The 26035-nt window shown below is 45.1% G+C and overlaps 1 protein-coding gene and 1 long non-coding RNA gene across 2 annotated transcripts; both read right to left on the bottom strand.

The window, feature by feature from the left end:
- Positions 1-8260: 8260 nt before the first annotated feature.
- LOC130542566 (uncharacterized) lies at positions 8261-10004 on the bottom strand. Its single transcript, XR_008957218.1, has 2 exons — positions 9744-10004; positions 8261-9358 (listed from the first exon to the last, which is right to left on the bottom strand). It is a non-coding gene; the product is annotated as an uncharacterized LOC130542566 (long non-coding RNA).
- An 11429-nt stretch (positions 10005-21433) lies between these two features.
- Positions 21434-22829, bottom strand: LOC125282529 (ribonuclease K3-like). Its single transcript, XM_048217509.2, has 2 exons — positions 22601-22829; positions 21434-22217 (listed from the first exon to the last, which is right to left on the bottom strand). The coding sequence occupies exon 2, from the start codon at positions 22210-22212 to the stop codon at positions 21757-21759; it is 456 nt and encodes a 151-aa protein (XP_048073466.1). The 5' UTR covers positions 22213-22217; positions 22601-22829; the 3' UTR covers positions 21434-21756.
- Between the last annotated feature and the right edge of the window lie 3206 nt (positions 22830-26035).

Below are 26035 nucleotides of genomic sequence, written 5' to 3'. Positions count from 1 at the left end.
TTCACAGTTGGTTCTGGCTCCTAGAACTAGAGAAAGGCCCTGCTTCCACCGAGTCTGACCAGTTCTGTCATTGTCCTTGCGTACAACGTTCATAAATGTCGGAAGAGACTGTGTTTCTCTTAAGTGAAGCGAACCTTTCGCTTCTGTAGAGGGGAGAGGGGCTTTGGGTGACGGGGGCCAGACATCCCTGCACTTCTGTGGTGATGGGGATCTCAGCCCTTACGAGCAGTGAGGATGGAGAAGGAAACTTGGAGTTTCTCGATAGGTGCCTTGAGCCAGAATTTGTCTTAAGTTCATCTCACCCTTTTCCCAAACCCAAACCTCCTCGTTTCCCTCTTGCTGGTGCTAAGAGCACACATTCCTGGAGCTTTTAAGAATACTCACTTGGGGTTTTGCTGCTTCTCTATGTGCACAGTCACCAGCTCTGGCTTCTGACTCCCTGCAAGTTCTGGGCCTGGGACTGCTGGGGGCTTCTGTCTGAGGAAGAAAGTGATAGGTGGTGACAGTGATCCAGACCAGCCGTTGGGGAAGAAAAGTGTCCTGGAGAGGGTCAGGCCCAATCAAGGAGAGAAACACCTCAAATACTCTGGTGACAAATTGGAGTTTTCTGTTCAGTGGGGAGACTATTGCTACCTCACAAAGAAAGGAGTACTAACCCCTTTCAGGAAACTAATCCAGGCAGATTAATTTTAAATTTGAGGTGCTAACATATTACGGCGCGTATCTGCTTGAAGGCAGAAATGGACATATCCAGTGATTCTTTTAAAAAGGATAATGCTGGGGCGCCTGGGTGGCTCAGCTGTTAAGCGTCTGCCTTCGGCTCAGGGCGTGATCCCGGCGTTCCGGGATCAAGCCCCACATCAGGCTCCTCCGCTATGAGCCTGCTTCTTCCTCTCCCACTCCCCCTGTTGTGTTCCCTCTCTCGCTGGCTGTCTCTGTCTCTGTCGAATAAATAAATAAAATCTTTAAAAAAAAAAAAAAGGATAATGCTACTTTCCAGAAAATTCTTCAAAACAAACAAGCTTCAGGAATTCTGCATTCTCGGTGGACAGGTAAGCCCATCTCCATGTCCCAGCTTCTCCTTACTCCTACAGCTTCAAGTGTCCCTTCAAATGGTCAATGCTTCAAGAAAGTGCAATAAGAAATAACTCTTGGGGGGCACCTGGGTGGCTCAGTCGTTAAACGTCTGCCTTCGGCTCAGGGCATGATCCCAGGGTCCTGGGATGGAGCCCCACATTGGGCTCCTCCGCTGGGAGCCTGCTTCTTCGTCTCCCACTCCCCCGGCTTGTGTTCCCTCTCTCCCTGGCTCTCTCTCTCTCTGTCAAATAAATATATAAATATATAAAATCTTTAAAAAAAAGAAAAAGAAAAAAAGAAATAACTCTTGGGTTCTATACTTGAGCGAGAGGCTCACTGACAGAATTGTACAACCATTATCACAACCAGGACACACAATAGTTCTATCACTCTCATTTCCCCTTGTGCAATCTTTTATAGTCAAACACTTCCCACCCACCCCCAACACCTGGGAACCACTGATCTATTCTCTGTCACTATTGTTCTGTCTTTCCAAACTATCATACAGATAGAATTGCACAGTATGTAACTTTCCAAGACCAGCTTCTTTACTCAAAGTAATGCCTTTGAAATTCATCCAAGTTGTTGTGTGGCTCCATAGTTCATTCATTTTTATTGCTCGGTAGTGTTCTAGTGCATGGATGTTCCACAGCTTGTCTGTCCCTTCACCTACCGGAGGACATTTGTATTGATTCCATTTTGGGTGATTATGAAGACAGCTGCTTTAAACATCTGTGTACATATTTTTGTTGAATTGGTGGAAGAACAGACACACAGATCAACAGAATGATATCAGGAACCCAGAAACAGGCCCACACAAATATGATCAATTTTTTTTTTAAGAATTATTTATTTATTTGTCAGAGAGAGAGCAAGCCAGCACGAGCAGGGAGAGCATCAGGCAGAGGGAGAAGCAGATTCCCTGCTGAGCAAGGAGCCCAGTGTGGGACTCGATCCCAGGACCCTGGGATCATGACTTGAGCCAAAGCAGACACTTAAGTGACTGAACCACCCAGGAGTCCCCGATCAAATGGTTTTTTGACAAAGGTGCAAAGCAATTTTAGGCAGAAAAGAAGGTAATTGAACATAAACAAACAAACAAACCCATGCAACCCCCTTCCCCAAACTTTCAAACCTTAAATGTTCCTTCTCTTGCCCTCTCTTTTTAAACATTTGTTTAAACTCAAATTAGCTAACGTATAGTTATTAGTTTCAGGGGTAGAATGCAGTGATTCGTCAGTTGCATGTAACACCCAGTGCTCATCACATCACGTGCCCTCCTTAATGCCCATCACCCAGTTACCCCATCCCCCACCCACCTCCCTCCATCAACCCTCAGTTTGTTCCTTATAGTTAAGTCTCTTATGGTTGCCTCCCTCTCTGTTTTTATCTTATTTCCTTCTCTTCCCCTACGTTCATCTGTTTTGTTCCTTAAATTCCACATACGAGTGAAATCATATGGTATTTATCTTTCTCTGACTTATTTCACTTTGTATAATACCCTCTAGTTCCATCCATGTTGATGCAAATGGAAGATTTCATTCTTTTTGATCCCCTGCCCACTCTTTTCACAGAGGCAGTTCTGTACCACTGGAGAGACCTATGATGTGCTTCTTAGTCCTGGACCCACCAGCTGGATCTGCTCTCATCTAGAGAGTGAGTAAGTGGTAGCCTTGAGGTTGGGACAGGGTAGGCAGTGAAAGCAGAGGAAGTTAGAAGAAGGAAGGTAGAGGGGGTTGCCTGGGTGGCTCAGCCGGTTAAGAGGCCTACTCTTGATTTTAGTGCAGGTCATGATCTCAAGGTCCTGGGATCCAGCCTTGTGTTGGGCTCCGTGCTCAGCACAAAGCCTGCTTGGGAATCTCTCTCTCCCCCTCTGCCCCTCCCCCTGCTTGCATGTGCTCTCTCTCTCTCTAAAATAAATAAATAAATCTTTTTAAAAAAGTAAGGCAGAGGAAATTATGGATCTGGCATCAAGGAAGTAGGTCTGGAGAGACTTGGAGGAAAAAAAGGATGAGAAAACAAGATCAGAAAGCATGGCATAGTTGGGTGCATAGTTCCCTTGGTTCTGTTGACTTCCAGTTCTGGAAAGTTCACTGATCAAAACACTCAAGAGTACAAGGAAAATCTATCTTTTTCTTACAGGAACTATAGCTTCACTTTTCCAGAATGCTACCTTCCTCTCTTGGGCTTTGAGAAATGCTGGGTCCACTCTATGGCTTTTAAAGAAGTGATTAAGTTAAAATGAGGCCCTTAGGGGGAGCTCTACTCCAATGTGACTGGTGTGCTTACAAGAAGAGGAAATGGGAACACACAGAGATGTGTCAGGGGCACATGAGCAGAGAAAAGACCCTGTAACAACGCAGCAGGAGGGGAGCCTTCTTCAAGCCATAGAAAGAGGCTCAGAAGAAACCAAACTTGCCAAAGTCATGATTTTGGACTTCCGGCCTCCAGAACTGTGAGAAAACACATTTGCGTTGCTTAAGCCACTCCGTCTGTGGTAGTTGTTATAGTGGCCTTAGCAAACGGACACACCCTGTCACCGGTTCTTCCAGTCCTCTTGAATTACATCCTTCATTTCTGGGATCAGCGCTCCGTGAGCCACTGTGACATCCCCCGGTCGCTGACACAGCTCATGCCCCCCTACGTCCTGGACTAGAGCCCTGGAGCTTGGTGTTAGTGAGGGCAGAAGGGACGGCTCCACGCTTTCCCTCTTCATCCCGGGAATGGGAACAGATGGAGGAGGTTCACTTTGATTCTGCCGAGGTGTCACAGTTTGGGATAGCACACCCGGAACCCCCTCAGTACTAAAAATCCCCAAATGTGCCAAGAGAATTTAAAGCAGAGAGCCATGCTATGGTCATGGGTCTAAAGACTCAATATCGTGAAGACGTGGATTCTCCCCAAATTGATCTGTAGATTCCCTCAATCCTAATCAAAAGCCCTAGAGGATAAGCTGATTCTAAAATTCATATGAAAATGCAAAGAACCTAGAATGGCCAAAAGAACTTTTTTTAAGGTAATATTTTTAAGTAATCTCTACATCCAAGGCAGGGGTCAAACTAACAACCACAAGATCAAAAGTCGCATACTCACCCCACTGAGCAAGCCTAGCACCCCTAGACTAGCCAAAACAACAACAACAACCTACAACTTTAAAAAGAGCAAAGTTGAAAGGCTAACGCCACTTGGTTTCGAAACTTACTACGAAGTTGTGGGTTGGGGACAGTAAATTCGGGAGGGAGAGGTTCTAAAGTAGTATGAAGAAAATTTGAGGGAAGAATGGATACCTTTATGGTCTTGATTATGGTGGTGGTTTCATGAGTATACACATATGTCAAAACTTACCGGATTGTATTCTTTACATATATGTGGTGCCGTGTGTGTCAGCTCTATGTCAATAAAGCTATAAACACCATTGGGTTTAAAAGAAGTGTCAAGAGAATGAAGAGGCAAGCTACTAACTGGACAATATTTGCAAATTCGATGTCTGATTTTGAAATACGTATCCAGAACACATAAATCTCAAAACTCAAAATTTTATTTTTTAATTTAAATTTATTTTATTTAAATTCAATTAATTAATATAGAGAGTATTATTAGTTTCAGAGGTAGGGTTCAGTTGTATATAACACCAGGGTTCAGTTGTATATAACACCAGGTGCCTTCCTTAATGTCCATCATCTAGTTACCCCATTGCCCCACCCCCACTCCTCCAGCAACCCTTAGTTTCCTATGGTTAAGAGTCTCTCACGGTTTGTTTCCCTCTATGAGTTCATCTTGTTTTCTTTTTCCTTCCTTTCCCCTATGCTCCTCTGTTTTGTTTCTTAAATTACACATATGAGTGAAATCATATAATAACTGTCTTTCTCTGATTGACTTATTTTGCTTAGCAAAATACCCTCTAGTTCCATCCACATCTTTGCAAATGGCAAGATTTTTTTTTTTTGATTACTGAGTAATATTCCATTGTATATGTAGACCACATCTTCTTTATACATTCACCTGTCCATGGACATCTGGGCTCTTTCCATAGTTTGGCTACTGTGGTTGCTAGAAGAATGTCACTCTGCCTGTGTCAAGACTTGTCAGTGGGCTGGAGTAGTAAGGAAACTTAGTTTCTCTTTTGTTTCCCCCACCATAAATGTGTTTGCCAACCTGGAAGTTCCCTGAACCCGGTACTTTTGGGAATTTTATAGTGGCTACCTCACATAGGCAGGATCAATTATTACCTCCATATCCAGCCCCTCTCCCCTCCCTCGAGGAGGGGGGTGAGGCTGAAATTGCCAAGCTTTTCATCTTGGCTACATCTTTTGGTGATCGGCCCCATCCAGGGACCACTCAGGAGGCTGCCAAGAGTTGCTTTCTTAGAACAAAAGATGTTCTCAGAGCTCTTATCACTTAGGGATTTACAAGGGTTGCAGGCACCCTGTGCCAGGAATCAGAGGCAGAAATCAACGTATATTTTCTACTCTATCACAGGAATCCAGTCATTGATTTTTTTTTTTTAAGCTCCCAGGTGAATTTCATATGCAACCAGAGTTGAGAGCTGCTGGAACATCTGCTCAATTTCTTTCTAAGCTTTGCTACATTCGGATCATTCTGTGGTGACCGTGAGGTCACTGACGCTAATTTAGGGATATACCGAAATGATTATCCGATTTAGTCAATTATCTTGACTCTCCCACGATACATGATTGCACGCAGCAAATAGCGCACAGCTGACCAAGACCACCCTGGTCTGGTCCGTTAGTTTAGAACAAACACCTCTGGGCAGAAAAGATTTTCCCCAAGTTATCCTCATGCTTACTCCCTCCCACAATTTCTTTAAGGTAGGAGTTCCCTAATGTATAAATAACCGTAGTTGAGCAATGGTTGAGTAAGAGTGAGTAACTGAGAGGTTGGATGAAAGGCAAGTCAGCCTTTTACTAGGTTACCTTCTCCAAGAATGTCCTGAACGTCCAGGTAATGTGTAGAGAGTAGAGAAGCCCATCGGGATCACTGATCAGCTCGACGCTGCCATCAGAAGACCCCTTTCCCTGAGGATGGTGCCACCCCTACACGGGTCACACTGCACGTGCACACGGACGCTTGTGTCCGCTGCCCCCGGACCGGGCTTGAATGCTTTGAAACTATGCGATGTAAATGCCGCGCTGCTCAACGATGAACACTACTGAAAGCCGCTCTAGACGGGAGGACTCAAGTCCCACCAGAGAAGTTCCCCTACTGGGTACCCGCTTCCTCAGTGCCAAGTGGCCCTGGCCTTCATATGTCCTCCCGCGGAGAGGGGCCTTGAGTGCTCAGCAGCCTCGGAATCCGCGCTCCTGGAACCTGACACTTCATATTTCTGTCTTTGTTTCTAAGACATGACACACATATGTGGCATAAAGGAACGTGAGTCCCATCAGCACACCTGTTCAAGGAATGGTTTGGTTTGGAAAGACCCATGTGCAGTGCAGATAACTGACACACTCAGAACTACTTTACTAGGTGGCCTTTCTTTTTTTTTTTTTTTAATGATTTTTTATTATATTATGTCAGTCACCATACAGTACATCCCCGGTTTCCGATGTAAGGCTCGATGATTCATTAGTTGTGTATAACACCCAGTGCACCATGCAATACGTGCCCTCCTTACTACCCATCACCGGCCTATCCCATTCCCCCACCCCCCTCCCCTCTGAGGCCCTCAGTTTGTTTCTCAGAGTCCATAGTCTCCCATGGCCTTTCTGATAGGAATTATGTTTGGCTGCTACTCGAAGACAGATCGGCCTACAGAGCACTTTGACTTCCGCTGGCCTGCTAACCCCACGAGTCTAGAAGTTGAGAAGGGAAAGGTATGAAGGATTTGCCGACTATGCCACCCCCAAATATGCCTTTTTGGCAAAAGAATTCTGTTAAGCTGTTTATTGTGAGGAAATGCAGACCAGGAGAAGTTCTGAAAGCAGAGGAGAGGTTACCCTTCTGTAGGGGAAATTTACATCCGAAACGGGGCCTGTGCACGGAAGTGAGCCATTATGGGGTCACTTTCATCTGAGAGAGTCATCTGCATGGCAGGGCGAATTTCCTTTCTGAAACAATTCCTCTTCCCACCTTCCTCTGAATTGCCCCCACCCCCACCCCCTTTAATAGCCCTAGACCTGTATCTTTTACTTAGGCTGGAATAGTCCATAAGCCTCAGTTGGCTAGTTGCTATTTATTCTCATATTTTTGTGGGGTTCTCATATGTATGTACATATTAAAATAGTTTTTGTCCTATTAAGCTGATTTTTTATTAGGGGGTGGGGGTTTTCAACCAAAAACCTAAAATGGTAGAGGAAAAATTATTTTTCATCCCCTGAACCAGGGCCTAAAGTCTTAGTCCCAGCCAAATTCTTTTTTTAAAGATTTTATTTATTTATTTGAGAGAGACAGAGGGAGAAAGCGAGCGGGTACCCAAGAGGGCAGGAGGGGCAGAGGGAGAGGGAAAAGCAGGTTCTCCTCTAAGCAGGGAGCAAGAAGGGGCTCGAAGCCAAGATCCTGAGATCATGACCGGAGTCCAAGGCAGAGGCTTAACAGCTTAACCCACTGAGACACCCAGGTGCCCCCCAGGCAATTTCTTAATCTCTGTCTCTCAGGGTCTAAATCAATTACGTGTTCCAAAACACCACTACTTCTGTGATATTTCAGTATTCGGGAAGGCAAGAATGCTTTCAGTTTCCTAGTGGTTTTTTTTCTTTCTGATCTATGCTTTCTCTTCCTGCATTCCAATAGATCATGGGAGAGGTGACTCTAAGGGGACAGTGGATTATTATCCCTACTACTACTCGTATTTAAAACATTATCTGATGAGATATGGAAACCAACAGTAGAGACGCAGGATACCTCAGTTATGTGTCAGAACCTGTGTGTGAAAGTACTTTGCACACTCCATGAGGTAGCTGTGCCACCGCCAAATACACACAGACCATGGTTTCAAGGGAGATATGTCGAAGCCATGAGCCGAGATTGAAGGCATGGACACTCTTGCCCCAAAGTCCCAGGGACACAGGGGTGGGGGAAGTGGCAGAAGCCGTGGATTGAGGAATAACCTCAAAGGTCACCTAGGGCCCAACTAGTTCCCCTGAGAATGCTGGCAAATGCGATCTAGATGGCCCCAGGCCGGCAACGACGTGCAAGCGATCCCAAACACACACACTAAAGGTCATTACGACGCAGCAGAAAGTGATTTTATTGCTGTGAACACAATGCAACAAAGCTTGGCAGAAATTCCAAGGCTAAAAATATGGGGCCTGGGTCTTTCTTTGTCCTTTTCCCTAGTGCCTTCCTTCAAATCACAAAAAGCTCCAAGGCAGAAAAGAATCCTGTTTGCTTTTTCCCAGCTGTGGTCTTGCATCTTGGCCCTGTAATTCTCCGACTCCCCTCCTTCTGTGTTCTTTTTTTTAAGGATTTATGTATTTATATAAGAGACAGAGAGAGCATGAGAGAGAGAGAGAGAGCAAAAACAGGGTGAAGAGCAGAGGAAGAAGGCGACTCTCCGCAGAACATGGAGCACGAAACAGGGCCCGATCCTGGGACTCCGGGCCCAGGACCAGAGTCCAAGATAGATGCTTAACCAGGAGTCACCCAGGTGCCCCCGTCCTTCTTTCTTCACTGGAACCACGGAAATCAACAAAGGACAAAAAAGCAGAGAGATCATAAGAGAAGCTGCACCAAGTGAGAGGGAAAGTAATGGAAACCTTAGTCTTAATCTAAGTGTACGGGAACCAGAGGATAGGGAACGTCATCCGGCTGAGGACGGTCGCAGGCAACAGTGTAGAAATCGTACTGGGGAATAGTGCTGTAGCGGCAGTCGCCGTCCGTATCTCTGATGAGTTTGCAGTAAGTCTTGCCAATAGGATTTGCACTCTGGTGGCAGTTATTCTGGCCATTCCTGCAGACCCTATTGGGCAAAAGACAGGTAGCAGCCATGTTGTGGAAGGAGTCGTGCAGAAAGGTGTTTTGATCCTTACATTTCTTAGGACGAGGCCTTTCACTCCTACATTGGAGAGGACCTGATCTTGTATTTGATGTTTCAAACCTCTGGCTCACAAAGCTGTTTTGTCCCTGATATTTCTCCAAAAGACTATTGACACGAGGCATTTCATTGTTGCATTGGACAGGACCTGGTCTTACATGTGATATTTCAAACTTTTGAGCCCTGGTGAGGAGTTGAGCCCAAGCACCAAGTGGATGCACCGACCCCATGATCCCAGCAGCAACAGGAGGAGAGGAAAGGGTCCCAGAAGATCGAGCATCATCTCTCCTGTGCAGGAAGAGGGAAGAAAATGAGAGAAGGACAGTAATAGAAGCCATAAGAGCAAAATTATTACCCACAACATTTAGATCTTTAGTGTGCCTTTTAAGATTTCATTGGTCCTTTTTTTTTTTGTTTTTTAAACCATCTTCTTTCTGACTTGAGTCTCACAATTCTCTGAAGGACCCGAAGCCCAGGGAGGAGGAATGTGAGGTAAGATGACTGTTCCTCTGACTGGCAGATCCCATTCTTCTCTTTGTCCTGTACTTACTGGTCCAGAACCTCGTCTCTTCCCTCCTCCCTCCGGGAATATTCCTCCCCCATCTATTTGACCTGGACCTTCTGGCCATCTTCACGGCTCTACCCTCCCCAGCCCCCAGGCTTCTGCTCTTACCAGGTCTCCTGCTGGGGCTCCCGCTGAGAACAGAGGCAGTGCTGAGTGCCAGGCTCAGAGGCTTTGGTCTGCTGTTCCTCTGCCAGGTAGGCCAGCGCCGCGTGCGTGCAGCAGGGAAGGGTTCCGAGCCCCAGGACAGAGGACAGGGAGCCTAGTGCTTGGAAGGTGCACTGCTCGTGCCTGGTGTGGATGAGACCCACGCTCTCCAATCACTGTTTAAAGCCAGTGTCACTGCAGTTACAGGAAGAGCAAGGCTACTCCTAGAAACAACGTGACTTACATAATTTTGAGGAAGTACTGACTTCCTGATATGGGTGGAGAGCTTCCTTCCTGGTCTGAAGCTTCAGTGTGTTGGAGCTCTATGATTTCAGTTCTTCAGGAGAGGACACACCATGTATATTTGATAAAATAGTCACGTACCTGGTAATGTTGTGAGTTGCAACAGCAGACTTGAGTGAATTACTCATTCATGTGCACGTTTCTTGGGCCAGATACGGGGCTTCTCAGCTTCAGAAGCTCATGATCTAATGACAGAGATGGTCGGATAAATAGACAAATTCATTGCATATTAATAACTGTGAACAGCTCTCTGGCTGTGGTGGAGGAGACCCCAGGGGCGGTGAGGCGCTGGGAGAGAGAAGGCCACACACCTGAACTGAGCTGTGAGGATTAATGAGAAGGTAGGCGAAGAGGATGGTAAGGTCACCCCAAAGAGGGAACTGTGTGTGACGAGGAAGCCAGATGCTTGGGTCCCGGACCCGTCTGGAAGCATAGGCACACTCTACTGGTCCTAGTTGCATTATTAGCTTCGGTCTACGTTGTTATATTTGCTACTTATGTTTCATGTTCCTCGTTTTTTCATTGAAAGATTTATTTATTTATCTGAGAGAGACAACGAGAGAGAGAGCATGAGTGGGTGGTGGGGCAAAGGGAGAGAATCCCCTGGTAGAGTCCCCACCTTGCTTGTAGCCTGATTAGGGCTCAATCTCAGTATCCCTGAGATTATGCCTGGAGCTGAAACCAAGAGCCCAGCGCAACGTACTGCCCCACCCAGGTGTCCCTGTGAGCCTTACCTCCTAAGGTCATGCAGGAGCAGCCCTTAACTTTGCTGTTGTACTCCTACTTCCTGTTTACCCACTGACTGTAGAAACCTGGGGACCAAACAGTGACAACTGTCCTGGTGTATCTGATTCCAGGTCCCAGTAGCACCTCGTGGTCCGCAAGAATGCAGACCTCTAGATTGTTTCAAGGACTCCCCAACGAGTTTCAGGAAACCCCTTACCTTCCTCTCATGTGTATAAGTGGTCCCTGAGCTCACAGGCAAGGCAGCTTTGGGAATGTTCCCCTGCTTTCTCCGTGGGCTGCCCTCTTGGCTATAACGCTTTCCTTGCTTTAAATGCAGTGTCTCAGAATTTGGCTTCCTGCACACTGGGTACGAGGACAAGTTGGAGTTTGGGAAGAAAGAGACCCAGAGGCGTGAAGGAGAAGGGCCACTTTAGGGTATTTGCCTCTTGAATCTGTCCTTACTCTTCCATTGGTGCGGTGATACACATATTTGGACTCTTACTGTCTCCTGGAGGGCTCACAGAAAAGCCTCCTACAGGGACTCCCTGCCTCTAGCCTCTTTTCCTTCCAATCCGTTCTATATATCGCTTGCAGATTAGTACTTCTTGAGCATAAATAGTGGAATACTCTTGCTTTTAATGTCCTCAATTATCTACAGGATACAAATGATGTCTTTTTAGAACAAAATTGCAAGATACAAGGTTAATATACAAAAACCAGTTGCTTTCTTAGAGACCAGCAATGAACAATTGAAATTTGAAAAAAAAATTACGTTAACACCAAAGAAAAATGAAATATGAAGACGTGAATCTATAATAAATGGACAAGATCAATATGAGGAAAACTACAAAACTCTGCTGAAAGAAGTCAAGGAAAGTCTAAATACGTGAGGACATATTCCCTATTCCTGCTGAAGGAAGCCAGACCATGTCACCCCAAACTATGGTTCTTTGGCATAAAAATCATTTCACACTAAAGGTAGCTAAGAATCAGTAACTGCAGAAAAGGCTCTCCCTTTTCGCCTAAGGGCAGGGAATAAATTCTTTTCCTGGAGACAAACTCTTACCAGCCAGACGGGGTACCAGTGGATTCTGCAAACAAACCCTGTTAAACTAACTGTTTTGTTTCTAGTTACTTCTTCACCATGTACTACCCATAGACCAAACCCCTTTATCTTGTCAATTCTTCACAAATGTATTGTGTTTGTCTAAAAGAAACATGATCTAATGCAGTTCGATCCTGCGCTGCTCATTTCTTTAGGTCTTCATTCTCTTGGGAAGGTTCCCACGCACATGTAAAAATTGAATCAAATGTGTGTGCTTTTGTCCTATTCTTCTCTGGCAGTTTATTTATTTATTATTATTTTTTTAAAGATTTTATTTATTTATTTGACAGAGATAGAAACAGCCAGCGAGAGAGGGAACACAAGCAGGGGGCGTGGGAGAGGAAGAAGCAGGCTCATAGCGGAGGAGCCTGATGTGGGGCTTGATCCCGTAACGCTGGAATCACGCCCTGAGCCGAAGGCAGACGCTCAACCGCTGTGCCACCCAGGGGCCCCCGTCTCTGGCAGTTTAATTTGTGCTAAGGTCTCCGTTTATAACTGGCAAAGCCAGGAGACATTTTTCAGTACCACCTTTTGGCATCTGACACAACCACCACAAATCCTCAGAATTTTCTACTTTTCCTTCAAAGTTATTCCTCTCTTCCCTGCAACATATTCCAGTTTCTATGTTCCTGGTTAAATAGAAACTGGCACTCAAAACGGCCCATTGCTCAATTCGGGCATGTCATGCTTTTTTTTTTTTTTTTTTGTCCAATTGCTAGGTCCTACTACTGCTTGTGACTTCCTTCTCCTTTCCACACCAGTCGTAAGGAGCTCTCTACATTTTCCTGTCTAAGTCGTAAGTTTTGCATAATATCTGCTGAGGGGAAAAGTGTCCAAGACTTGGAAATGGACCAAAGACATTATATTGTGTCCTTTCATTGGGTTGCTGGGGTTGTTCAAGAGATCCCCAGGGGAGGGGCGCCTGGGTGGCACAGCGGTTAAGCGTCTGCCTTCGGCTCAGGGCATGATCCCGGCGTTATGGTGATCGAGCCCCACATCAGGCTCCTCCGCTAGGAGCCTGCTTCTTCCTCTCCCACTCCCCCTGCCTGTGTTCCCTCTCTCGCTGGCTGTCTCTATCTCTGTTGAATAAATAAATAAAATCTTAAAAAAAAAAAAAAAGAGATCCCCAGGGGAATACAGACTGTAGGATAGAAATGAAATTGTCCAAACCTGGTGATGACACAGATGTTGCCTGTTCACAGCACTGCAAATGAATTTTGTCCAGCAGAGAATAGAAATTTTTATAAACCAAGACCACAGTGAACTGTTTTTACCATGTTACGGATTTCCTCATTATTAATAAATGAGCCAAATAAAAGGAGTTTATTGATGAGTTTATTCAATGACCTGGGTTTGTTTTTTTAAGCTTTCATGATAGCCATTTGCTTTACTTTTAGAAAAAATGGTAGTTTAACACTTGACACTTCCACGTGTGTTGTTTCTTTGCCCGGAATACTCTTTCTAACCTCGTCTGCTTGCTTACTTAGCCATCTTTCCAGGCTGTGCTCAGATGTCCCCTCCTCTGAGCTGTCCCCTCTCTAGGCTCAGAGCCACTGTTTCAGCCTTCCTTTGTCCAGATCTTACTAGCACCCACTGCAGTCTGCTATAATTATTACATTATCATATACCAAAGTATAATTGAAGGGTAAATTCAGCTAGAAAACTTCAGATCTGGAACGCCTGGGTGGCACAGTCACTTAAGTGACCAACTAACTCTTGGTTTGGGTTCAGGCCTTGATCTCAGGGTTGTGAGATCGAGTCCTGAGTGGGGCTCTGGGCTCAGTGTGGAGTCCGCTTGGAATTCTCCCTCCCTCTCCCTCTGCCCCTCTTGCTTGTACTCTCTCTCTCTCTCTCTAAAACAAAAAATAAATAAATCTTAAAAATAAAAAGCAAAAAGTTCAGATCTGCCGTCTCCCGCTCTGCTCTGTTCTGCAGCCCCTCGAGGGGGCGTGGCTTTTAACCACCCACACGTTCACACAGCGGCTCCCCTCCTTCTTCTGATTGGGCTCGAATTCCCCCAGTAAGCAGATTGACCTCTGACCTCGGACCTCAGCTTTCCTGTAGTCAGACTACTGGGGGAGACACGAACGTGTGCCCCCGTGTCTGGAATGGAAATCGAGGAACGTGACAAGAGCACCAGAAGCCCCAGGTAGAGTCATTGTTGCTACGAGCGGTCACCGAGCTGGGGCTTCGCACCGACCAAGCTGCGCTTCGACCTCCCCGCGCAGTGTCGTCTCAGCCGATCGGTCAGGAAACGTCTGGTCAGCGCCAAGGAGATAATGTGCCACTTGCGTTCTTAACGTTCCTCAAAGGAAGAGGAGGTCAGCGGCATGATAAGCCCCCCAGTTCTTCCCCCTAAAGGAAGGTGACCTTGCCTCAAACAATCCTTTCTTTTGCTAAGATGTCCTTGCCCCACAGCCCTGCCTATAGAAGCCTTCCCTTTTCTACAGCTCCTCTGAGCTCCTTTCCACCTGTTTGGTGGGATGCCGTCCCGTTCATGAAATCACTGGATAAAGGGAATTAATCTTGAAATTTGCTCAGTTGAATTTTTGTTCTATAATTTTGAATTTTGATGAGGGAGTAGGGCACTTGGTTCCTGGACCTGTTTTGAGAGCATAAGCAGCACTAAACTTAATTAGTTACATCATGAACTTGGCTTCACATTCTGTTTTGGTCCCAGCTGAAGCATGTTTTATGCACCTCTGAAGCCCTGTGCATGATTAATCATTAACTTTGCCCTTTTAACTCTATTTTTTGCACCTTAATGATAAGAATCTGATGGGAAACAGATGATAACATTTGTCTCAAAATTACCTGATGCATAAATTTTTAAAAAAGGTAGAAAAAAGAAAATTTGGACCTTTCAAAAGTAGTAAGTCATTTAAAATCTACTATAAATACCCTTATGTAAAATTACCATTGTCAATATGGTCTTAGTTATACTAGCTTTTCTATATTTTATATTTGTATTTTTGTGTAGAGTGGATCATATCATATACTATCCTATAACTTAGATTTCGATTTAATAATAAGCTCTAAGAATTTCCTGAACTGTAAAATTATTTGATAGCATCATATAGTGAACTTTGCGATTTCATTTGCTGGTGTTCCCCGTTTTACTTAGCCAATCCCTGAGAATTGCTTAAGTTTTCCTAACCTTAAGCTATTATAATATTCTTCTTTATTTCTAATAAAAAAAATTACCTGATGCCTCATGTCCCCAGTGCCACCTCCTTGTCTGGCAGAATGCATACCTCCCGACTGTTTCAAAGCCCCACCCCCCACCAAACCCCATCAAGGATTCAAGAAAGCCCTCACCCTCCTCTCCTGTGTTCACCTCCTTCCCAAAACATATGTCAGCTGTTCCTAGTCTTAACAGGACAAAGCAACTTTGGGAATGATCTGCTCCCTATTTGTCGGACCGCCCTTCTGATGATAAAAAAGCTTTCTTTGCTTTCAAACCAGTGTCCACACATTGGCTCACTGCACATGGGGGCACAGACAAGTTTGAGTTCGGTACCAATGGATGACATAGGACATTCTACTAGCTGGTAAAACCAGGATTCTTCAAGGTGTGTTGGGAAGGATTCAATAATTAGAAAGTGCACGGTGCCCGGGTGGCTCAGTCAGTTAGCATCTGACTCTTCATCTCAGATCAGAATTGATTTCAGGTCTCTGAGTTCAGTCCTCACTTAAAAATAATCATCTAATAATTAGAAAATGCATGGGGCGCCTGGGTAGCGCAGTCGTTAAGCGTCTGCCTTTGGCTCAGGGCGTGATCCCGGCGTTCTGGGATCGAGCCCCATATCGGGCTCCTCCACTGGGAGCCTGCTTCTTCCTCTCCCACTCCCCCTGCTTGTGTTCCCTCTCTCACTGGCTGTCTCTGTCTAATAAAGAAATAAATAAATCTTAAAAAAAAAAAAAAGAAAATGCAGAGTGTTCACAAAAGCAGATGGGATAGGAAATTTCTCAATACAGGGCAAATAGCAAAGAGAGCTTAGCAAGCTCTCTCTCCATATGCCCTCTCACACCCACTCATCATCCAGAGTATGGACACGAATTTAGGGTCGCTTTGACTTAGAAATCAGTGTAAGCGTATTTATAGAGGTCGTATGATTTTGATTCTTTAATATCTTACGGAAATGTCTGTCTTTGAATAAGACCTTTGAATAATATCTTTGTTCAGGATCATGCCGACTCCTCTGATACGGGCTATACCATGTGACCACTAATATCGGAAATTCTGCCAGTCTATCTCTACTTTACTATAAATTACTTTGAGACCACCCGTCCGAGTTGGTAAAATGAGTTCTGACCAGTTTTACCTCTATTTTTGGTAGTTACATGCATATATCTGGTGTTTATATTTTAGCCACTAGACCCAAGGCCATACAATTCTGTGATAATTTGATAAAACCTGTTGACCAGCTGTCCAAGATGGAAGCAGAACAAGATGCATTCAAACAATTTCAGTAGGTTCATGAACGTCTTGAAGCCCTCAGGTTAGAAGCAACTGTTCTAGAAAGCTTGCTCCCCTTGAGTGCATGGACACTGGCTTTTTCATCCTTATATCACTATTGCTTAGCACAGCATTTACCACACAGGAGACATTCTACGAGTGTTGTTGAATAAGTGAATACTTGAACGAACGAATGAACGAAGACGAGAAAAAATGTAACCATACAAAGTACGGCTGGTAAGTACCAAAAGTGTGGTATGAAGCAATTAGGAGGGAGGGATCACCATGAGCTGGAATCTAGAGGCTTCTTGATACCTGGACTGAACTGGGAGGTAAAGGCTGGGCGGACTCTCACCAAGTAACAGCAAGTAAGAAGGAGGTTTGTGTGGTTGGAAGGTGTATGGTGTGTTCCTGGAGCTGTCAGTGGCTAGGTATGGCTGCTATGAAGAGACCAAGTGGCGTGAGTGAGAGGAAACAAGGCTGGACATGTGGGCAGAGGTCAGGCTGTGGAGACTGCGGCATTGCTGTGCTACTATGTGGGAAACAAAGGCAGAAGGAAATGCAGATAAAAGTAACTCTCCTTATAACCTGCAGCCCATGGACAGATGCTTGAGATTAGGCAGATTATAACACTCCTCCAGGATCCCGTAAAGATTTCCTTCTTTAACACAGGAAAGTCCTTTTGGAAATTCCCTCATCTTCACTTCTCCCAATACCCAAATCTCCCAACACCCCCAAATATAAAATCACTTGCTCCTCACGATCCCGGGGCAGCAGGCGGCAAAGGCAGCTCCTTTTTCTGCCCACGGGGCCTGTCCCCGTGCTTTAATAAAACCGCCATTTTGCACAGAAGACCTCTCGAGAATTCTTTCTTGGCCATCAGCTCTGGACCAACCTCACCAATATTCAAACAAACTGCGTCAGTAGAGAAGGTGGGTGTTTCCGTAGGACAGGCACCTTGTATGCATGGCGGATCCCAACGTTGGGACGGCAAGACCACCGTGGTGACCAGAAGGGTCCATGTGGCAAATAGTTCATCCATGAAGACCTCTTGGTTGCAAGCACCACAGACCAATTTGAGCTACCTTATGGGGATTACTTTTTAAATGCTGGTAGGAACGGGTAGGGATTTTCTAGAAGAATCTGGGAGAAATTACATTATAAAAAAATCATGAAAGGGGCGCCTGAGTGGCTCAGTCGGTGAAGCGTCTGCCTTCGGCTCAGGTCATGGTCCCAGGGTCCTGGGATCGAGCCCCGCATCGGGCTCCTGCTCAGCAGAAGCCTGCTTATCCCTCTTCCTCTGCTTGTCACTCTCCCTGCTTGTTCTCTCTCTGCGTGTCAAATAAATAAAATAAAATCTTAAAAATAAAATCATGAAGGATCAGTCTTTGGAAATAACTGGATCTTCGGCTGAGCTGAAGACCAGGGCCTATTGGGCATGAAACCACTTTAGCTTTTTTTTCCCCCCTTAAACCCTTGAGATGTAGCAATTGGTTGGAATTTGGAGCCAACAGCCAAGAAAGAATTCTTGAGACGTCTTTGGTGCAAAAAGGTGGTTTTATGAAAGCAGGGGGACAGGACCTGTGGGCAGAAAGAGCTGCACTGGGGTCATGAGGTGTGGCCCATGATATACCTTCAAACTGGGAGGGGGTTAAGGATAGGGTGTGTCTCTATGGAATTTTTGAAGGAAGGTTTCCAGAACCTTGAGGGGGCTAGCTATTGCTAGGAGAAGGTCATGCATTACTCTCAAGTAAGACCTTAGTCATGAGACCCTTCACATGTATAAGAGTGGGCATTATGATTGGGGATCATTGCGATCATATATCTTGGGGATTAGAGATAAAAGAAGTCTCCAAAGGAATTTTTATATGTATAATAGACTTACAGGATCCTGGGTTTCAGGCTAAGTTTGCCTTTTGCTCTTAGCAAAGTATTAACATCGAGGCAGCTGAGTTCCTAGAGGAATGTCACTCTGCCTCTTTCAAAGTCTTATCGGTGGGCTGGAGGTAGTAGGGGAATTTAATTCTTCTATTGACTTTGTTTCCCACCTCATAGATGTGTTTGCCAACCTGGAAGTTTCCTGAACCCAATACTTTGGGGAATTTTATAGTGGCTACCTCACATAGGCAGGATCAATTATTACCTCCATATCCAGCCCCTCTCCCCTCCCTCGAGGAGGGGGGTGAGGCTGAAATTGCCAAGCTTTTCATCTTGGCTACATCCTTTGGTGATCGGCCCCATCCAGGGACCACTCAGGAGGCTGCCAAGAGTTGCTTTCTTAGAACAAAAGATATTCTCAGCGCTCTTATCACTTAGGAATTTACAAGGGTTGCAGGCACCCTGTGCCAGGAATCAGAGGCAGAAATCAACGTATATTTTCTACTCTATCACAGGAATCCAGTCATTGATTTTTTTTTTAAGCTCCCAGGTGAATTTCATATGCAACCAGAGTTGAGAGCTGCTGGAACATCTGCTCAATTTCTTTCTAAGCTTTGCTACATTCGGATCATTCTGTGGCGACCGTCAGGTCACTGACGCTAACTTAGGGATATACCGAAATGATTATCCGATTTAGTCAATTATCTTGACTCTCCCACGATACATGATTGCACGCAGCAAATAGCGCACAGCTGACCAAGACCACCCTGGTCTGGTCCGTTAGTTTAGAACAAACACCTCTGGGCAGAAAAGATTTTCCCCAAGTTATCCTCATGCTTACTCCCTCCCACAATTTCTTTAAGGTAGGAGTTCCCTAATGTATAAATAACCGTAGTTGAGCAATGGTTGAGTAAGAGTGAGTAACTGAGAGGTTGGATGAAAGGCAAGTCAGCCTTTTACTAGGTTACCTTCTCCAAGAATGTCCTGAACGTCCAGGTAATGTGTAGAGAGTAGAGAAGGCCATCGGGATCACTGATCAGCTCGACGCTGCCATCAGAAGACCCCTTTCCCTGAGGATGGTGCCACCCCTACACGGGTCACACCGCACGTGCACACGGACGCTTGTGTCCGCTGCCCCCGGACCGGGCTTGAATGCTTTGAAACTATGCGATGTAAATGCCGCGCTGCTCAACGATGAACACTACCGAAAGCCGCTCTAGACGGGAGGACTCAAGTCCCACCAGAGAAGTTCCCCTACTGGGTACCCGCTTCCTCAGTGCCGAGTGGTCCTGGCCTTCGTATGTCCTCCCACGGGGAGGGGCCTTGAGTGCTCAGCAGCCTTGGAATCCGCGCTCCTGGAACCTGACACTTCATATTTCTGTCTTTGTTTCTAAGACATGACACACATATGTGGCATAAAGGAACGTGAGTCCCATCAGCACACCTGTTCAAGGAATGGTTTGGTTTGGAAAGACCCATGTGCAGTGCAGATAACTGACACACTCAGAACTACTTTAGTAGGTGGCCTTTCTGATAGGAATTATGTTTGGCTGCTACTCGAAGACAGATCGGCCTACAGAGCACTTTGACTTCCGCTGGCCTGCTAACCCCACGAGTCTAGAAGTTGAGAAGGGAAAGGTATGAAGGATTAGCCGACTATGCCACCCCCAAATATGCCTTTTTGGCAAAAGAATTCTGTTAAGCTGTTTATTGTGAGGAAATGCAGACCAGGAGAAGTTCTGAAAGCAGAGGAGAGGTTACCCTTCTGTAGGGGAAATTTACATCCGAAACGGGGCCTGTGCACGGAAGTGAGCCATTATGGGGTCACTTTCATCTGAGAGAGTCATCTGCATGGCAGGGCGAATTTCCTTTCTGAAATTTCCTTCTCTTAGTTTCCTCTGAATTGCCTTCCCCCCTTTTAAAGCCCTACTGCGTATCCTTTCCTTTTCCCAGGATGGTCCATAAGCCTCAGTTGGTTAGCTGCTATTTACTCTCATACTTTTGTGGGGCTCCTGTAGGTATGTACACAATTAGAATAGTTTTTTTTCTATTAAGCTGCATTTTTATTAAGCGCATGTGGGTCTTGAGCCAAGACCTAGAATGGTAGAGCAAAGATTATTTTTCCTTACCTATACCTAGTACCTAAATTCTTAATCCCAGCCAAATTATTATTATTATTATTTTTAAGATTTTATTTATTTAAGAGAGACAGATAGAGCACATGCAAGAGCGGATGGGTGGGGAAGGGCAAAGGTAGAGAAAAAGCTGGTTCTCCTCTGAGCAGGGAGCTCCATTGTCCTGGAACCCAGGACCCCAAATTCATGACCTAAGCTAAAGGCAGAGGCTTAACAGCTTAACCCACTAAGATACCCAGGTGTCCCCCAGCCAAATTCTTCATCTCTGTCCTTCAGGGTCTAAATCCACTATCTGTTTCAAAACACCACTACTTCTGAGATATTTCAGTATTTAGGTAAGGCAGGAATGTTTTAATCCCCTAGTGCTTTTTTCCCCCCCTTGGTCTATGCTTTCTCTTCATCCACTCCAACAGATGATGGGAGAATTGACTTTAAACTAGAGTAGGTTATTATCTCTACTTCTACTTATATTTAAAACATTATCTGGGGGCACCTGGGTGGCTCAGTCTATTAAGCATCTACCTTCTGCTCAGGTCACGATCTTAGGGTCCTGGGACCTAGACCAGCTTTGGGCTCTCTGATCAGTGGGGAGCCTGCTTCTCCCTCTCCCTCTGCCTATCACTCTGCCTGCTTATGCTCTTGCTCTCTCTCTGTCAAATAAACGAGTGAAATCTTGAAAAAAAACAAAAATGTTATCTGATGAAATACAAAAACCATAGTAGAGATGTAGGAGGCATCGGTTGTCAGGGTTAGAACCCGTGTGTGAAAGTACTCCAACACTCCATGAGCTCTCCGTGCCACCGCCAAATAAACATAGACCATGGTTTCAAGGGAGACATGTCGAAGCCAAGAGTGAGTTTGAAGGACTGATGAACTCTCTTGCTCCAAAGTCCCAGGGACACAGGGGTGGGGGAAGTGGCAGAAGCCTTGGATTGAGGAGTAACTTCAAAAGTCACTTAGGGTCCTGAGAATGCTGGCAAATGCAATCAAGATGGCCCCAGGCCGGCAATGACGTGAAAGGGAGCCCAAACACACACACTCAAGGTCATTACGATGCAGCAGAAAGTGATTTTATTGCTGTGAACACAAATGTAACAAAGCTGGCAGAAGTTCCAAGATTAACAATATGGGGCCTGGGTCTTTCTTTGCCTCTTCCGTATTGCCTTACATCAAAACACAAGAGCTCCAAAGCAGAAAAGAATCCTATTTGGTTTTGTTCCCAACTCTGGTCTTGCATCTTGGCCCTGTAATTCTCGCACTCCCCTCCTTCTTTCTTCTATGGGAATCACAGGAATTAACGAAGGACAAAAAGCAGAAGAGATCATAGGAGAACCTGCACCAAGTGAGAGAGGAAGTAACGGAAACCTTAGTCTAATCTAAGTGGACAGGAACCAGAGGATAGGGAGGGTCCCCCGGCTGAGGAGGGTTGCAGGCAACAGTGTAGAACTGGTTCTGGGGAGTGGTGCTGTAGCGGCAGTTGGGGAATCTCCCTCCAGTGAGATTGCAGAAGGTCATGCCGATACGATTTGCACTCCGGTGGCAGTTATTCTGACCATTCTTGCAGGGCCTGGTGGGCAAACTACAGGTAGCAACCACGTTCTGGAAGGAGGTGTGCAAAAAGGTGTTTTGAGGTTTACAGCGCTGAGTATAATTATTGACACGACGCATTGCATTGTTGCATTGGACAGGACCTCCACTTATATGCTGAATTTGAAACCATTGAGCCCTGGTGGGGGGTTGAGCCCAAGCACCAAGTGGATGCACCGGCCCCCATGATCCCAGCAGCAACAGGAGGAGAGGAAAGGGTCCCAGAAGATCCAGCATCATCTCGTCTGTGGCAGGAAGAGGGAAGAAAATGAGAGAATGATAGTAGTAGAAGCCATAAGAGCAAAATTATTACCCACAACCATTTAGACCTTTAGTGTGCCTTTTAAGATTTCATTGGTCCTTTTTTTGTTTTTTAAACCATCTTCTTTCTGACTTGAGTCTCACAATTCTCTGAAGGACCCGAAGCCCAGGGAGGAGGAATGTGAGGTGAGATGACTGTTCCTCCGACTGGCAGATCCCATTCTTCTCTTTGTCCTGTACTTACTGGTCCAGAACCTTGTCTCTTCCCTCCTCCCTCCGGGAATATTTCTCCCCTGTCTATTTGACCTGGACCTTCTGGCCATCTTCACAGCTCTACCCTCCCCAGCCCCCAGGCTTCTGCTCTTACCAGGTCTCCGTGCTGGGGCTCCCGCTGAGAACAGAGGCAGTGGTGAGTGCCAGGCTCAGAGGCTTTGGTCTGCTGTTCCTCTGCCAGGTAGGCCAGCGCCGCGTGCATGCAGCAGGGAAGGGTTCCGAGCCCCAGGACAGAGGACAGGGAGCCTAGTGCTTGGAAGATGCACTGCTCGTGCCCGGTGTGGATGAGACCCACGCTCTCCAATCACTGTTTAAAGCCAGTGTCCCTGCAGACACAGGAAGAGCAACCCTACTTATAGACGTAAGTTTTGAGGAAGTGATGACTTCCTGATATGGGTGGAGAACTTCCTTCCTGGTCTGAAGCTTCAGTGTGTTGGAGCTCTATGATTTCAGTTCTTCAGGAGAGGACACACCATGTATATTTGATAAAATAGTCACGTACCTGGTAATGTTGTGAGTTGCAACAGCAGACTTGAGTGAATTACTCATTCATGTGCACGTTTCTTGGGCCAGATACGGGGCTTCTCAGCTTCAGAAGCTCATGATCTAATGACAGAGACGGTCGGATAAATAGACAAATACATTGCATATTAATAACTGCGAACAGCTCTCTGGCTGTGGTGGAGGAGACCCCAGGGGCTGTGAGGCGCTGGGAGAGAGAAGGCCACACACCTGAACTGAGGTTTGAGGATTAATGAGAAGTTAGGCGAAGAGGATGGTAAGGTCACCCCAAAGAGGGAGCTGCGTGTGACGAGGAAGCCAGATGCTTGGTTCCTGGACCCGTTTTGAAAGCAAACTATACCTGTATTAGTTGCATTAGGTACTTAGGTCTAGGCTGTGTTGTTCCTTACTTAATTATGTTTTATATACTCATTCTTTCTTTGTAATATTTATTTACTTGAGAGAGAGAAAGAGAAATGGAGATCACAGGTGGATGGGGGAGTAAAGGGAGAGAATATCCAGGTAGACTCCCCACAGATCGTGTAGTCTGGTTAGGGCTCAGTCTTACCGCCCATGAGATCAGGACCTGAAGTGAAATCAAGAGTCAGAAGCTCGACTGACTGAGTCACCCAGGTGCCCTTGTTTGGCATACCTCTAAACCTCATGCACGATCAGTCACTAATTTTGCCTTTACTCCTACTCCGAGTCTACCCACTGACTGTAGAAACATAACAGGGATCAGACAGTAACATCTGCCTTGATGTATCTGATCCCAGGTCCCACATGGCGCCTTATTGTCCGCAGGAATGCTCACCTCCACATTGCTTCAAAGACTCCCCAAGGAGGTTCAAGAAACCCCTTTTCTTCCTCTCATGTGTATAAGTGGTCCCTGAGCTCACAGGCAAGGCAGCTTTGGGAATGTTCCCCTGCTTTCTCCGTGGGCTGCCCTCTTGACTATAAAGCTGTCTTTGCTTTAAATCCAGTGTCTTAGAATTCGGCTTACTGCACACTGGGTGCATGGACAAGTTGGAATCTGGTAACAAAGAGACCCAGAGGCGTGAAGGAGAAGGGCCAGTTTAGGTATTTGCTTCTTCAATCTGTTCTTACTCTTCCATTGGTGCTATAAATCCCTTATTTGGAAACTTACTGTCTCCTGGAGGGCTCACAGAAAAGTCTCCTACAGGGACTCCCTGCCTCTAGCCTCTTTTCCTTCCAATCTGTTCTACGTATCACTTCCAGATTAGTACTCTTGAGCATAAGTAGAATAGTGGAACACTCTCGCTTTTAAGGTCTTCAATTATCTACAGGATACAAATGATGTCTTTTTTGGAGCAAAATTGCAAGATACGATGTTAATATAAAAAATTCAATTGTTTTCTTATATACCATCAATAAGCAATTGAAATCTTAAAAAAAATTACATTACCACCAAAGAAAAATGAGGTATCTACATGTGAAACTACTCAAGTATAAGGAAGATCAATATGAGGAAAGCTACAAATCTGTGATGAAAGGAATCAATGAAAGTCTAAATAAATGAGATATTCCTTGTTCACAGTGAAGGGAACTTGACATAGTCTGGTTTGTCTTTTTGACATAAAAATCATTTCACACCAAAGGCAGATAGGAATCAGTAACTGCAGAAAAGGCTCTCCCTTGTTTGCCTAAAGGCAGGGAATAAGTTCTTTTCCTGGAGACAAACTCTTACCAGCCAGAGGTGGGACCAGAGGAATCTGCAAACAAACCTCATTATACTAACCCTTTTCATCTATCAAACAAGAAGTTCTAACAATTGTAAATATTTTTGCCCCTATCTTGGGAGCAGCCAATTATATAAACCAATTAATAACAAATGTAAAGGACACACTGATAATAATACAATAATAATATTATTATTGGAATTTACAGCCCAGGCACAGCAATGGACAGATTATCTATGTAAAAGAGCACCAACAAGGAAATAAGGGCTTTGAACGACACAGTGAACCAGATGGACTTCACAGATATATTCAGAGCATTTCATTCTAAAGTCACAGAACACACATTCTTCTCGAGTCCAATGGAAACTTCTCTAGAATAGATCACATGCTGCTTCACTAATCAGGTCTCAACTGGTACCAAAAGATTGAGATTGTTCCTTTCTGTTTTCAGAGCACGGTGCTTTCAAACCTGACCTCAATCACAAGAGAAAATTAGGAAGGAACTCAAATACATAGAGCTTAAGGAGCATCCTATGAAAGAATGAATGGGTCAACAAGGAAATTAATGAAGAATCATTTTAAAAATTCATAGAAACCTGTGAAAATGAAAGCACAAGTCAGTCTTTGAGATGCAGAAAAGGCAGTCATAAGAGGGAAGTAGATAGCAATACAAGTCTTTCTCCAGAAACTAGAAAAGTCTCAAATACACAATCTAACCTTACACTTAAAGGAGCTTGAGAAAGAACAGCAAATAAACCATAAATCCAGCAGGAGAAGAGAAATAATCAAGATTAGAGCAGAAATCAATGAAACAGAAATCAAAAGAATAGTAGAACAGATCAATGAAACTAAGAGCTGGTTCTTTGAAAGAATTAATAAGATCAATAAACCCCTAGCCAGACTTATCATAAAAAAAAGAGAAAGGACCCAAATTAATAAAATCATGAATGAAAGAGGAGAGATCATAACCAACATCGAAGAAATACAAACAGTTCTAAGAACATATTATGAGCAACTATATGCCAACAAATTAGATAATCTGGAAGAAAAGGATGCATTCCTAGAGACATATAAACTACCAAAACTGAAACAGGAAGAAATAGAAACCCCGAACCGACCCATAACTGACAAGGAAATTGAAGCAGTAATTAAAATTCTCCCACCAAGCAACAGTCCAGGACCAGATGGCTTCCCAGTGGAATTCTACCAAACACTTAAGAATGAATACTGGGGCGCCTGGATGGCTCAGTCAGTTTAGCATCTGTCTTTGGCTCAGATCATGATCCCAGAGTCCCAGGATCCATCCCCAAGTTGGGCTCCCTGCTCAG

Source organism: Ursus arctos, unplaced genomic scaffold (assembly GCF_023065955.2).
Source record: "Ursus arctos isolate Adak ecotype North America unplaced genomic scaffold, UrsArc2.0 scaffold_37, whole genome shotgun sequence".
In the NCBI taxonomy this organism is placed as follows: domain Eukaryota; kingdom Metazoa; phylum Chordata; class Mammalia; order Carnivora; family Ursidae; genus Ursus; species Ursus arctos.
This window is presented reverse-complemented; position numbering and strand designations above follow the sequence as displayed.

Excerpts from the sequence above, each read along its gene's own strand:
- LOC125282529 (XM_048217509.2), bottom strand. The coding sequence starts at position 22,212 with ATGATGCTGGATCTTCTGGGACCCTTTCCTCTCCTCCTGTTGCTGCTG.